We start from the raw sequence: 14,558 nt of genomic DNA on the forward strand, positions 1-14,558 counted from the left end.
TGGAAGGCTTCCTGGAGGAGGAGGGGCTTGAGCTGGGTCTTAAAGGACTGGTGAATTTGGATGGTGGAGGGAAAGTGCCAAGGGAGATGACAGGATTCTGGGAAGCCAAGTCAAGCAGGTGCTGATTATGGAAGTCCGGCCCAAGAGCCTCAACACCCCAAGCCTGTAGCTGGTTCTAGAACACAGAGAAGGTTGATGGGTGTGACCCAGGCACCCTGCCTGTGTGGGCAGGTCACTCTCCCATCAGCCCCAAAGCAGCTCCACACAGCTGGGGGGGTACTCCCCCCACTTGGCAGGAGACTTAAAGAGACTTGTGGCCAAGAAGAGGTAGGGCCTGATCTTGAACCCGGCCCCTCTGCCTCCTGCTCCTTCACCCTCTGTCAAGGAGGCCCTGAAGGGACCCATTCGGGAAGGATGGTGCCCTTTAGAGATGCTGGAAGGCCCTCGTGATTAAAGCATGGGCCTTGGAGCGCACCCAACGTGAGCGCGGATCCCAGCTCCTCTACTTGGGAGCTGTGTGACCTAGAGCAAACAGCCTCACAGGGCCTCGGTTTTCTCACCTGCGAAATGGGGCTCAGACTCGTACCTGCCTGGCTGTGCCGTGGGGATTCAGCCAGACACGCTTGTCCAGCAAGGTGGTACTTGGACTGCGGGAGATCCAGGGTGGCTGACGTGCTCGTTGTCAGGTGTCTGTCGTGGGGGTTTATACCTGAGACACAGTGGGATCCAGTGGCAAAGAGTTAGCCTGATCCCACTCGAAGAAGACAGGGTTGTCGGGATGCCGCAGTAGGTAACCTTGGCGATGCCCTGCAGGCCTGCTGTGCCTCAGTTTCTTCATCTGTGAGAGGAGATTAGCAGCGGTCTTTGAAGGTCCCAGGGAGCCAGCTCTCCAGCAGGACATTCTCCCAAACGCCCAGCAGGGGGAGCCGCAATCCAGGGAATGGCCGCCAGTCCCTGAGGAGCAGTCCCCAAATGGGGGATGGGGGAGTGGGTGAGAGAAGCAATGGGCTCCCCCCTTCCCAGCCCATTCTCCAGGGGCTCAGAGACATTGCAGATAGCGCAGCTTCTGAGTTCACAGAGGAACTGGCTCAGGCGTGGAAAGACGATTGAAGGAGCTGGAGCATTTAGCTTGGGAACAGTCCTCAGATACAGGAAGAGGGTTCTGACAGGACCCATGCGTTCCCCAGTCCCCCCTACAACCTGGACAGATAGTGATTTCCGTTGGATGGGTGTAAGAACTTTCTCCAGGAATTAGCACTGTATGCAGATAAATTAGAAGTAGTGAGCCCCCCATCCTGGAAAGCATTCAAGCTGAGTGGACACCCTCTTGTCCAGCTTGTGGGTTGTTAGACTAGATGACCTTGACGTCTTTCACTCTTGAGAGTCTTGGCCTAATCCAAAGCTTTTATTTTAACTGTTCCTCACATGTGCTCAAAGGGTTTGAATCTTCCTCTGTGAAACTTTCAATGTATCAGGGTCTTGAGTCAGGAGAACTCTCCTCAGGACTGGAGGAGCAGACGGGAACAGTGTAGGGATCTGGAAGGTGCTTGCCTACACATGGCCTCGAACGACGTTTTCAAAATAATAAATCATCAAGTGACTTAAACACTGAGCCTTTCCATCATCTTGTTGTCTGACCAGCAGCCAGGAAGCCTGCTAGAACCCTATGCAGTTCGGAGCCCTGAGCCAGCCAGGGTCCATCTGGGGGGCTTGCCAAGGAGAACAGGGTGTTGAAGGGGAAGGCTATGGGGAGCAAGACTCTCGTTCTGGGAAGTGCCTTCCCCACCCCGCCCCCTGGTCCCACCTGATGTATCTGGATGCCTTCAGCTCTGACATGCTGCGCTCTTAGCATCTGGGAAGGGGCACTGGGCACAGTGGCCTGGCCCAAGGCGCTGAGGGAAGCGGGCGTGTCTGGCTAGAGCTGAGCATTGGTCAGTGGGAAGGAGGGGGGTCCTGCTCAGGCGCAAAGTCCTCCTGCCCCCACCCCTCACGTGGCCCCTGCTTTCCGTCAGGTGGTGGCCGTCGACCTGGACGAGGGCCTGAACGGGCTGGTGTCCTACCGCATGCAGGTGGGCATGCCCCGCATGGACTTCCTCATCAACAGCTCCAGTGGCGTGGTGGTCACCAGCGCGGAGTTGGACCGCGAGCGCATCGCCGAGTACCAGCTGCGCGTCGTGGCCAGCGACGCGGGGCACGCCCACCAAGAGCGCCACCAGCACGCTCACCATCCGAGGTGAGAGGCGGGGGTGCCTCCTACCGCGCGGTGAGCTCCTGGGCCCTGGAGTGGTGCCGGACAGGCTGGGGAGCCCACGACCGCCGCTGCTGTCCCTGTCTATGGGGACACAGGATGCCTTGCTAACGGGGGCACCTCCTCAACCATGCCATTCAGTCTTTGCCTCCACCAAGTCCAAAATGCCAGCAGAGCCTTCTCCCCACCGAGCCACTGCCTTCAGTACCCCCCGGGGCCTGGACCCACTGCCAAGGTCCCCGATCCCTCCCAGCGTCTTTGAGCCTGGCAAACAGCAGAGAGGACTTGCGCAGGGGTGGGTGGGGCCCTCAGGGTTAGCTGCAGGCAGGGGAAGGGCAGGGCCAAGGCCACTTAGGATTCCTCCTCCGTTCTGGTCGTATCTTTAGTCCTTGGGACAAAGCAGGGACATTGGCACGAGTTGCTGCCAAAGGGGCAGCACTAACCACAGGGAAATAAAGTAAGTACAGAGCGTGGCGGGCAAGATGGGGCCTGTTCTCTGGCTGCTGCCGGCCTCCGCGGGCTCGGGGCCGATGGGGGTTAGCTCCGTACAACCGTGTGCCCTCCTTAGTCACAGCCCGAGCCATGCCCAGGCGTTCTCTCATCTCTTGGTCCCACGCTTGCCTTGTGGGTTCCTGGTGCCAGTGTGGGGACCCGCTTGTGTGCCAGTGACTGCAAGGGAGGTGCTCAGTCCTCTCAGAGAAGCTTTTTCTCCCTGACTCCGCAGAAGCCAGGTCCTTAAACAAGCCCATCATTTCTCCTGGTGTTATCACAACGAGGAGCCAAAGTGGGGACGTAAGGTCATTTCACTGTGAAGATTGTCCCAAGCCCCATCAGCTGAGAAAACAAATCTTTAAGGGAAATTAAACTTTTCTTGCAGGGGGGTGGGGGTAACCCTCAAAGCCAGCTGTTTTCCTGGGACCTCATGACAGACTAGGGACGGGCCTCCCCGAGACCCCAACCCTGCCACTCACTTGCTATGTGACTTGGGACAAGTGACTCAACTGCTCTGAGCTCCTGTCCCCTCCCCTATCTGCTGTGTTTAAGAATGCCTGCCTCCTGAGGGTGTTAGGAGAGGCACACGGGGTGCTGCCCGGGAAGCACTTAGCACAGGCTTGACACGGGGGGGAGCTGAGCTGTCACTGTCCCCGCCATCATCCTCACCGCTCTTGTTGTGAGGCACATACTGGAGAGAGGCCCTGGGGTTTTCTCTCCTGGCTTGGATGCCAGCAGCAGCGCCGAACCTCCCGGGGAACAGGGCCGTGGGAGGCCGAGGAGCTCTGGTCAGCTCTGTCCTGACCCTGGCAGGCGTGGGGCCCTCGGCTCACCACCGAGACGTGTCACTCACCGCCTCTGGCACCGGGCTTTCTGGAGCAGAAGCCAGGCCTAGCCCCGTGTGCTGACTCTGCCCGCAGTGCTGGACGTGAACGACGAGACGCCCACCTTCTTCCCGGCCACGTACAACGTCTCCGTGTCCGAGGACGTGCCGCGCGAGTTCCGGGTGGTCTGGCTGAACTGCACGGACGATGACGCGGGCCTCAATGCCGAGCTCAGCTACTTCATCACAGGTGTGCCCGCCGCCGCCCCTCCTCTGGCCTGGCTCACTGGGGGCCGCCCAAGCCTATTCAGTTCCCCCTATTGGGGGAACTTACCGAGATTCAGTCTGGAGGGACTCCTGGGGAGGAGCCCTGCCCCCCTCCACCCCCATGTCAAGGTGATAAAGCCGTGACTGGAAGACTGTGGTCTTGTCTTTCCCCAGGGACCCTTCACTCATGAGAATTCCTGTCTGTTTAGAGACTAATGGTTTCAGTATTTCTAAATAAAATGGGTTTAGCACACAAATACCCAGTAGAGAGCTGTGGAGACATCCTATGAGGCCATGTCCTGGCTCAACAGGAGAAAGGGGGTCATGATCAATTAGTGATGTCTGCCATGACGGTAGGCTCGGGAGGTGGTGGTAAACATGCCATGTATTAGTCATGCCTGGATTAGAACGGTTTCCCAGCATGCTTTAGTCCCAGACACACCTGAGATGCTGGGATGCTGGGGGGCAATTCCTTAGCTGTCCCTTCGCCACATTACTGGCTCAGTCTTCTCTCTGTCCATGACCTGCCTGCAGCCTCGTTACCCACCAGCTCGTATGCAAATAAGTGTCTGCACATGCATTCAGTGCACGCACCAGTCTCCCTGACACCTCTGCCCCTGGAGCAAGGAATCCCAGCTTCACAGCCCATCCCTGCTTGCAGTAGCTCTCAGGCTGCCTCTTCACAGTCTAGTCCTCAACACTGCTCCAAGAAAAGCTTCATTATCAAGGTCCCCCACGCGGAGCAGTCACGGGTCAGCACCTAGCACTACTTGTGCCTCAGTTTCTCTCCCACCCCCTAGGAGCCAGATTTTGTCCATGTGAACGGTGCTTCAGACCATCCACAAAGGGGTCAGGGCTTTTCCCCAGGGGCAAACCCCGTAAGGAAAAGACAGCACCTGGCAGCTCCCAGGATGATTTCCCAGTGCCCCAAAGTGGCCAGTTCCTGCTGACCTGCTGAGAGCCCTCCCAGCTGGGACTCTCAGATTTTAATTTGCTCATTCTTCAAGGAGCCAAGCAGGGTCCTGGTCCAAGCTGGCCCAAAGCCGGTGCCTCAGCGCCCTCTGCTGTCCAGATCGCCACATAGCCTGCCAGCTGGACCAGGAGGGGTCTTCACAGTTCAGATGGAGTCCTTTCCTGTCCACCTTGGAGAGAAGACCCTCCCACATCCCACCCTGGCCACCTGCCCCTACTCTTCACTCCATGGAGCCTCCAGGGGTCCCCACTCAGAGAGTCCAAGATTAGGGGCCTGGAAAAATCTTAGCTGACCCAAAGTCCCCAGCCACCTATAAAAGCCTCAACCCAGGTTATCTGCTCAGACGCTCCTACCAGATGCGCAGGTGGCAGAATGAAGGACGCAGGCTCAGGAATCAGAATGCCAAGTTGGAGTCTTACACCCAAACTAGGTGACTGTAACCCAGGGCAACACACGTAGCCTCACTAAAGGTCTTATGATAGTACAAACGGGATGGAAGAGTCCACGTGAAGTGCCTGGTATGCAGGAGGTGCTTAATGAATGTTCACCCCTTATGATTTCAGGCGTTTGGCACCCCCACCTGAGCCCACACAAGCCACACCCTCATCAGAGCCCCACCCCCACCCGCCGAACCCTGTCCTCAGGCAGGGCTAAATGGGCAGCATGGCCTTCTCTTCCCCGACTACCCCCTGGCCCAGGAGCAGAGCTGGGGTGCCACCGCCCTTTCCCTGGCAGGAGCCCTGGTTCCTCACAGAGGCTTCGCTGTCTTTGGCCCACAGGTGGAAACGTGGATGGGAAGTTCAGCGTTGGCTACCGTGACGCCGTTGTAAGAACAGTAGTAAGCCTGGACCGGGAGACCACAGCCACATACACGCTTGTCCTGGAGGCCATCGGTATGCCCCAACCCTCCCTGCACACCACCAGCATGGCTCTGGGCGGTCTAGTGGGGTGCCCTTCGAGGGCCAGCTGGGCCTGACCCCAGGAGCCAGGCCTTGAGCAGAGGCTGTGTCTTGACGTCAGTGGAGAAAGGGCAGCCGGACATCCAGCGTATCGCTGAGCCCTGGCAGGCCGGGGGCTTAGCCTGCAGTGCCACATGCAAGCCGCTCAGATGGTGTGGTGTAGACAGATCACTGCAACACCAGGCCAAGCGAGGCAGAAAGGGGGAGGGGGAGAGCCCAGAGTATCAGGCACAAAGGGATGTGGAAACATGTTAGGGGAAGGGTGTGATCAAGAAAGTCTTCTTAGAGGAAGAGGCAGCTGGGAATGTCTTTGGATCAGTTAGGAGTCTCAGTTGCATGGTTTTTTGTTGGTTTTTTTTTTAAAGATTTAATTTATTTGACAGCCAGCAAGAGAGGGAACACAAGCAGGGGAAGTGGGAGAGGAAGAAGCAGGCTCCCAGCAGAGCAGGGAGCCCGATGCAGGGCTTGATCCCAGGACCCTGGGATCATGACCTGAGCTGAAGACAGACGCTTAACGACTGAGCCCCCCAGGCACCCCTCGGTTGCAAGTTTTAAAACAAGCTACCTTAAGCAATATGGGCTCACAAAACCAGTCAATAGGGCGATGGAGCTTCAGGTAGCACTGGATTTGGGGCCCGGGTGGTACCATGAGGCCTCACTCTCTCCACTGTGGCCAGCTCTGCCTCCGTGTGTTGCCCTCATTCTCTGGCTGACGGAGTGGCCAGTGGTTGCTGCAGCCCTGGCCTTAATCCTTTTGGGTTCAAGAGCAGCAGCAGGGAGAGAGCATTGTCTCTTTGCTGGTCTTCCCAGCTGAAGGCCCCGAGGAGCTCTGAGGAGTTCATCTGCCCCAGAGCCTGTCCCTGAAGCCCTCGTCTAGGCCAAGGGAGGAGAGATGTGCTAGTTAGACCTTAATCACGTGCCTGTCCCTGGTGCCGCCGGATGGGCAGACCTGCCCCGAAGCCCAGGCCTCAGAGTCAGGAAGGTAGGGTTCTCAGAGGGCTCTCCAGGACTGGACAGACACCTGCCTGTCACCACCTTGCAGGCCAAGTCAGGTTTCAGTAAGTCAAGAAGCGGGGAGTGCCTTTCAGGCTCCCTACTGCCAGCCCAGGCAGAGAGGTGCCAGCCCAGGCAGAGAGCTGGCTGTGGGAAAGAGCTGTGCGTGCGTGCGTGCGTGCGTGCGCGTGAGGAACTGGCTCATGGCGTGACGTACACTGGGTCGGAGGAGGCTGCAGTCCGGTAGGGCCCGCTCCTAGAGGCCTGAACATTGGGCCAGCAACTTGGGCTCTGGTCTCTAGGCAGTAGGGAGCCTGTGAAGGCTCTGGATGGGAAGAAGGGTGTGAGGAGCCCTGTGCCCCCGCCCCAGGAGCACCCAGTCCGACATCTGCAGTAAAGCTGCAGGGGAGAGGGAGTGAGCTCTCTGTGCCTCCCTCTTTCCAGCCAGCAGCCCCTCCCAGCCCACCCATGCCCAGACCCCTCGTTCCCACTGCATCAAGCATCTGGCAGGAGGAGAGGGCTCAGGCTCAGGCCTGGGATGGGGCCTGCCAGCTCATACTGTCCCCAGCGGGGCCAAGTAAGCAGGACCTCCAGGGCAGTGGGAGGCTGGGCTTGGAGAGGAGCTTAGGACGGCAAGATCACCTACCGCGGGAGAGGCAATTGCGCCCCAGCATGTGGTCAGCTGGCCTGGGAAGAAGGATGGAGTCACCCCTCTTCCGCAGCCAACGCCAGCTACCTGTACTCCTCCCTGGGCTGACCACCCTCACCCGGACAGGTAGCACAGGGCACACGCTCCTTCCTCCAGGGACGGCAACCTGACAGCCGCCCCTGGGGCTGAGCCACGTCCCCAGCCCTGGGAAGGTCCTGCAGGGAACTGAAGGCGCAGAACCCCTGGATGCCTTAGGCTTAGAAATCGAGCAGGACTTATGTCCCTGAGTGCCCAGGGCCCAGAAGCCCACTCTGTCCTGTAGGCGTGTTTGACCTATCTCTTGTTTCATACAGAATGACAATTAGCTGGGAACATTGAAAAACCAGGAGATTTTATGTAGAAGCTCAGATGTTCAGGGGCGCCTGGGGGCTCAGTCGTTAAGCGTCTGCCTTCAGCTCAGGGCGTGATCCCGGCGTTATGGGATCGAGTCCCACGTCAGGCTCTTCCGCTATGAGCCTGCTTCTTCCTCTCCCACTCCCCCTGCTTGTGTTCCCTCTCTCGGGCTGTTTCTATCTCTGTCAAATAAATAAATAAAATCTTTAAAAAAAAATAAAAGAAGCTCAGATGCTCAGTTTCTCTGGAGAGATCAGAAGACCTCGTGTCACTGGAGGTGACAGTCCACTGTGGACTGGAGAGAGCCGAGCTGCCCGTCGGGGTCGGCCCTCCCACATGTGCACCCGCGGGTCTCACCCGTCCGGCCCGCCGTTGGCTTGTGACCTCCGTACCTGCTTCCTTCTCCTCGGGCTGCTATAACAAGTGCACAAACCAGGTGGCTTAAAAGAGTAGGGATTTATTTCCTCATGGCTCTGGAGGCCACAAGTTCAAAATTAAGGCGTCAGCAGGGCTGCATTCTGCTGTAGAGGGGATCCCCTCCTTGACTCCTCCGGTTTCTGGTGGCTCTAAGTGTTCCTTGGCTCGTGCCTGCAAAATCCAGTCTGTGCCTCTGACTTAACATGACCTTCTCTCTGAATCAGATCTCCTTCTGCCCTTTTCTCTTACGGACCCTTGTCATTGGGTCTGTGGCCCACGCAGACAGTCCGGGATACCCCAGATCCAGGTTCTTAACTTCGTTACATCTTCAAAGACACTTTTTCCTAATGAGTTTGCACTCACATGTTGCCAGGGACCTGACATGGGTCTATGTTCTGGGGGCCACCAAGGAACCGCTTTGTGCCTCAGTGACCTTCTCTGTAAAATGGGGCTGATAATAACAGCACCTACTTCACACGCTTCCTGTGAGGACTGAATGAGTTAGAATAGCGCCTGGGACATGGTAGGCCTCGTTAGTGCTATTCTCAATCTAGAAAGGGAAAGAGCCACCCCTCGCAAAGGGCAGAGTGGGTGGGATGAACAGGATACACGCCCAGGGAATTTGCCTGTCAGGCAGCTGCTAACGACCCATCCGCCTTTGACTCCCACAGACAACGGCCCCGTAGGTAAGCGGCGCACGGGGACGGCCACCGTGTTCATCACCGTCCTGGACGTGAACGACAACCGGCCCATCTTTCTGCAGAGCAGCTATGAGGCCAGCGTCCCCGAGGACATCCCTGAGGGACACAGCATCATGCAGGCAGGTGGCCGTAGCCCCCTGGGGCAGCTGGTGGGCTGGGGGCAGGGCTGCATACAGGCTCGGTGTGTCATCGTGGCCTGGATGCCATGTGGAGGGATAGAAACAGGAGAGGGTCCAGCGGCTGCCCCCAAAGTAGCCAGGTGCCATCCTCCCTCCTGGGGAGAGCAGGCCTTTAGTTTCTGTTGCCTACAACAGCACCCCGGCTCCCCCCAAAAACAGAAGGAAGGCCTCGCCTCCCTCCTTTCCCCAAAGCCCTCTCCTCTTCCCCTACACCACCCAGAGGGCCTTTCAAAGCAGCAAGGGGATGGAGCTGTCACATTTTCCCGGAAAGGAGGTGAGGGGAGACAGCCAGGGCCCACCGAGGCCCGGAACAGAGAGGCTTTCATGGGGCCCTTGGCCAAAGCTCCCTTCTTGGGAAGTAAACAGGCACTAGAAGAAAGAGCTCCTTTGCCCAGGGAGCAGGAGCGACGGCTATGAGTCTCCAAGGGAGAAAGGGGAGGACCTGAAAAGGAGGCTCGGGTGCCCTCCCCCAGCTGGCCCTGGACGCCTCCGTTGCTGGGTGGGGAGGGAGGCCGGGATTACCCTCTTCGCCAGCTGTGGAGGCGGACGCTGAGCCAAACGCAGCAAATCTGGGCCTGTCCACTGGGGCAGGCTCCCAGGATCGGGAGGGGCTGGAAGCATGTCCAGCTCCCTGCGTCGGGGCCGGGGGCCTGGCAGGAAATGGGCTGGGAGCAGGGTTCTGACTCCAGAGGCCCGAAGAGTCCAGGAAACTGCAAGGATATACCAGAGGCCGGGGCCGGTTCTAGAAGGAGGAAGCCCTGAGCTTCCTCTGGGGCTCAGCTTCTCCTCTAGCCTCACATCGGCCACCCCATTAACCAACCGTCTCCCAGGACCAAAGTGGGGACATGCCTGGGAGTATGGCCAGCACTGCGAGGGTCCCCCTGTCCATCCCCAGCTTTCGTGTCTCCTTCAGTCCCGCCGGGAAGCCTTGCCCCCAGCCCTGGTCTCCAGGAAGACAGCACCCAGTGCTGGGCCTGTGACTGTGGGCCAGATTCATCCTGGGGTGTGTCAGGAGGCCCTGGGAAGGGAACCAGGACAAAGTTAACAAGCTAGAAGGGGAGAGGGTAACAAATGTCTGTGGAATGAGGCCTGCCCCTCTTTCTAAACCTGAAGAATTGGTTTCTCTTTACCTGACATGACACAGCCTGAAATCCTAGAGCCCAGGAGTGAGACAGGGCAGCCCCGATTCTCCCTATTTCTAAGGGAGAAGTTCAGGTATTAGTGACTTCTCCAAGGCCCTGGAAGTTTCTGGCCAAGGTGGCCTCACTCTTCGAAGGTACAGTGAGCCTCAGCTCACCACCATGCCCAGAGACAAAGATTCTGTCTAGGGGCATGTGAGGGAAGAAGATGCCCCCCCCCCAGGACTTCTTAAGCTTTGGGAGTGGGGACACGCTGAGATGGGCCACCCTTCACTCAGGAAATCGAGATGACGTTCATACTTCTGTGCCTGGAGCTGTGCCTGTGAGAGGTTGGACGTAGTCTCACTCCGTGCAAGCTTCCAGGCCCGTAGGAAGGAGGGGACATAGATGTGGGTCACCCACACCGCCGAGAGGAAGTGATCTCTGCCCTCCCTCTGAGAGATGGGAAGAGTAGGGCTGGTTCCAGGCAGGAGGTGGCTTTCAGCTGGAGAGCAAAGGTGGCCTCACGGAGGGGGTGCCTTGCACAGCATAAGCCACAGCCTGGGGAGGGCAGGAAGTTCAGTTTGTCTGGAGTCTTCGATCAAGATAAGGCTGGAAGGATAGTTTGGAGCCAGCTCCCAGGGCACTGAACGTCAGACTAGAGAGCTCTGGCTTTCTCTAGCCAGCAGTTGGGAACCAGGGATGGTTCTGGAGCTGGAACGGTTGGGAAGAAGTGGCAAAGCTGGAGCTCCCTCTTTGAGAAGACCTGGCTGGCTGCACCGTGAGTCACAGCAGGGGGGCTGGGGCAGCCCTGTGGCAGGGCACCAGGCGGCCCTGGCCAGCTGACCCTCTGGGAGCAGGAGGTAGACAGCTCAGAACCCCTCTGTCCACTCTCCAAATCTGGGCCCCAGAGTGTACAGCCACGGCCCTGGGTAGAGTTTGGGGGTTTGGAATGCTGAGAAGTCCGCTCTAGGGTGGGATTGCTTTGACAGGTAGCCAGTCAATGATGTAATTGCCAAAAACTCAGCAGACCTCGTGTGCTCCAAACCTGGGGTGCTGTCCTGGAGAGGTCTGGACCCTCCTACCCCAAAGGGAGGATGCCCCCTGCCCTGGGTGGGGCAGGAGCACTATGGCGTGTCCTCAGAGCCCAGGTGGCATCACCTCTAGCTTCTGGCAATGCCTCCCTCCACTCTGACACAACACGGGTCCTGACATCTCAAGGAGCTCCTTAACCCATTCTCAGCCCCTTCCTGGTCCATTGTAACGTCAGCACCTCCAAGGGGGGACACCAAGATGGCTGTCAAGATGGCGATTGGCTGGGCAGTGTTGGAAGCCTCCTGCTTGCCCTCCTCCCAGGAGGCACCCAGGCATCTCGCCCACCACGAGGGTGCTGACTGCTCCCAGGGATTATCAGGCGAATGCTGGTGGGGCCCAGGAATTCCAAGGAGAGGGGTCCCTGGCTTTCCTCTTGCCTTGGGCACTGAGTTGGCACAGAGGGCAAGACATTACCTTGCCCCCCATGTGGGCACAGTATTTCATTTGACTGGAGGGAACCTTTGGCCATTTGGCAGCTCAAACTGGAATCCAGGCTGGGCTTTGGCACCTGGGAGGGTGAGCGAGACTTCTGTTGAGAAGCAGGGTCATTGTTTCCCGGAGGTGGTTGGTGCCTGGTTGCCAGAGGACGGTACTAGGGGCCCCATGTTGTCCCCTCTGGCCCCGAAGTCGGCCCAGCAGTCTTTCAGCCGGCAGCCACTAGAGGGTCCGCAGAGAGCCAGGTTCTCCTCTCAGGGCTGTCTCTGGGAAAGGCCACGGGCCCAGGGACACGGGACCACTGGGGCTGAATGTGTGGCCCACGTCCTTCGGCAGCCCCAGGTTCCAGGCTCTGTCCGAGGCAGGCGGGTCCGCAGGTGGGTCCTGGATGGCGGGGCCACCCGGTCACATCTTGGTAGATTCGGTGCAGTCACAGTCACGGCCGTCATCACAGCCCGGCAGGGGGCGTCGGGGAGCAGGTCTGCCGCGGCGGAAACTATGCAGGGAGCGGCGCAGAGAGCCCAGTCGCTTCCAGAGCCTGAGCTGCGGCTCGCTGGGGCTCCCGGGGTGGTGGGGCATGCACTCCCGAGCCCGGCGCTGGGTCGGGTCTAGTGCGGCCGGTTTGCAGAGGGTCATGAACAGCAGACAGCTGGCCAGCAGGAGGAAGATGCAGGCGAGGGCGATGAGCATGGGGAGGGGGTCAGCTGCCTCTGTGGGGCTGCCGGGCGTGACAGGAGCTGTGAGGAAGGCGAGGGGGCTGGGACCCTGTGTGCTCATGGCTCCTGCAACAGGAAGGGGACGGGAGCTCAGAGGCAATGCAGCTGGACCCAGGGCAAGGGAAGGAAGGGCACGTTGATGGGAGCCGGGTGCTGCTCAGCTAGCTGCGGACAGCATCATGGCCATTTTACAGGGTAGAACAGTGAGGACCAGAGAGGTTGACAAGTCTCAGGTCACACAGCAGAAAGGGATGGAGCTGGGCCTGAACCCAGGTCATTTTTCTTCTATATCCCCTGCCCACCTGCCACAGAGGAGACAGGAGGGTAATGCCTCTTGGCCTTGAAAAATCAGTTCTCATGAATTACAATAGTCTTACACCTGACAACCTGGGAACATACAACCAACTCCATCAATAGGTTGCTCTCTGACCTGGAACGAGTCATCAGTTACAGGATGCTGCCACTGGCAAGGACCCTGACGATTATCTAACGTCAGGGCTGCAAACTGGTGGCCTACAGGTGTGTTTCTTGGGTCGTTCTAGTGTTTTTATGAATTTCAATTAATTGTGAATATTTGAAGTCACAGACTTTTAAAACCCAAGCGATTTCACATAAATATCTAGATATCTGGCTTCTCTTGAAATTCCAGAATTTCGACAATGGCAACAGAGGGCCAGTTGCCTCCTGGCACCCAGAAGCTGAGGCTGAGCAGCAGTTGCCCCCTTCAGACAGATCTGGCCCCCAGATCACCATACTCCCCCACAGGACCACTACGCACCTTATTTCACCTGCCTGGTCCCTTGGGCATTCCTGTTGTTGCTTCCCACTGCAGCCCAGCCTGCTCCCATGACAAGTAAGGAAACTGAGACCCAAATAAGGGAAGGCCAAGCCCAAACCCACACTGTGAGCCATGGCCAAGCGAAGGCCGGAACAAGGTTTCCAGACTCCTGGCCCTATGGCTCCCAGTCCTCTGGGATCACTGAGCCGCTCCTAGAACAGGTGACAAATAATCCATAAAGAGAGCTACAGAGTTGACAAGGTGGGGCTCAGAACGCCCCCCAGACACCAGTCACCTGTTATCACTCATGACCATTCCACTAAAGGGACCTCAGCAGAGGATCTCTGGAGATGGAAAATCAGACTGAGCTTCTGGTTCAGCATGTCTGGGGTTGCAGAAGAAAATACCCATAGAGCCTGACCGATTGGTAACGAGTGACCACAGAGGGCTGGTGGCAGGTCTATGCGGAGAGCCCCCTCGCGGAGGTGGGGGTGCCTCGGCCAGGCTGATGGAACAGGCCCAGTGTGGTCAGCCCTTCCAGTTCCCCAAGAGAAGCCAGAAATCTGGATTTTTCAGGCAAATGTCCCTGATGTTTAAATATTGACAACTGATTCAAATTTGGTTAAACCAAGAGAGGGGCAGGGAAGGGAGGATATACTGCAAAGTAAACAAACTTGACCCCCCAAAAATTTGAAATGAATTTTCAAATATTTAGAACGCTAGAACAAGCCACACAAAACATACAGGCATACCTCCAGTCTCAGGCCAGCGTGGATGACCTTTGATTTCTACAGACACAGGACAGGAAGTCCCAAAGAGGGTCTTAGTAAAAAACCACCATTTCTTTCTCTTTGACCTTGGAGACTTTCCTGTGATGGGGGACGGCAAGTTGCCCTCCTTCTCCCCCAGCTCGCAGCTTAGAATAAGCTTTCAGTTGAGTTTCTAGCATGGCACTCAGCGGAGTCATGCCAAGCCTCTGAACGTGGGCTGCAGAGTCTGTGTCAGCAGGCAGTGGGGACCAGAGAGGGGCCACCCTGCCCCCGCCCTCTGGAGCCCCCATCCCCACCCCAGGCACTCACCAGCAGCGGCAGGACCTCACTCCCGGCTCCCTGTGCTCAGCCTCCTTCCTGCCTGCAGCCTCGCCCTCCGCCCAGCCAACTAGGGCATCCAGGGCACCCCCCCCACCTCCCACCCATTCCCTGCCACCACTCCTTCCAGAGTTTCCAGTCAGAACACGACCCCTCCCAGCTCCCAGCTGGAAATTTTGAAGCCCGTCTAGCTGCCCACAGCCTCTGCCTTTCAGGCATTGGGCCTAGAAAGCA

At 58.0% G+C, this 14,558-nt stretch overlaps 2 protein-coding genes across 2 annotated transcripts in view; one reads left to right on the forward strand and one right to left on the reverse strand.

Annotated features, from left to right (window-relative positions):
• Window positions 1-14,558, forward strand: part of CDH23 (cadherin related 23) — a 392,002-nt gene that overhangs the window by 288,313 nt on the left and 89,131 nt on the right. The window contains 5 exon segments of the mRNA XM_034663592.1: window positions 2,013-2,189; window positions 2,191-2,233; window positions 3,661-3,813; window positions 5,583-5,696; window positions 8,886-9,034. Of these exon segments, the coding sequence (XP_034519483.1) occupies window positions 2,013-2,189; window positions 2,191-2,233; window positions 3,661-3,813; window positions 5,583-5,696; window positions 8,886-9,034 (636 nt within the window).
• Window positions 9,013-14,132, reverse strand: C6H10orf105 (chromosome 6 C10orf105 homolog). Its single transcript, XM_034662650.1, has 2 exons — window positions 13,989-14,132; window positions 9,013-12,524 (listed from the first exon to the last, which is right to left on the reverse strand). Exon 2 carries the CDS (start codon window positions 12,517-12,519, stop codon window positions 12,148-12,150), a length of 372 nt encoding a protein of 123 aa, XP_034518541.1. The 5' UTR covers window positions 12,520-12,524; window positions 13,989-14,132; the 3' UTR covers window positions 9,013-12,147.

Source organism: Ailuropoda melanoleuca, chromosome 6 (genome assembly GCF_002007445.2).
Source record: "Ailuropoda melanoleuca isolate Jingjing chromosome 6, ASM200744v2, whole genome shotgun sequence".
NCBI classification, from domain to species: Eukaryota; Metazoa; Chordata; class Mammalia; order Carnivora; family Ursidae; genus Ailuropoda; species Ailuropoda melanoleuca.

Coding starts and splice junctions, on each gene's coding strand:
- C6H10orf105 (XM_034662650.1), bottom strand. CDS start 12,519: ATGAGCACACAGGGTCCCAGCCCCCTCGCCTTCCTCACAGCTCCTGTC.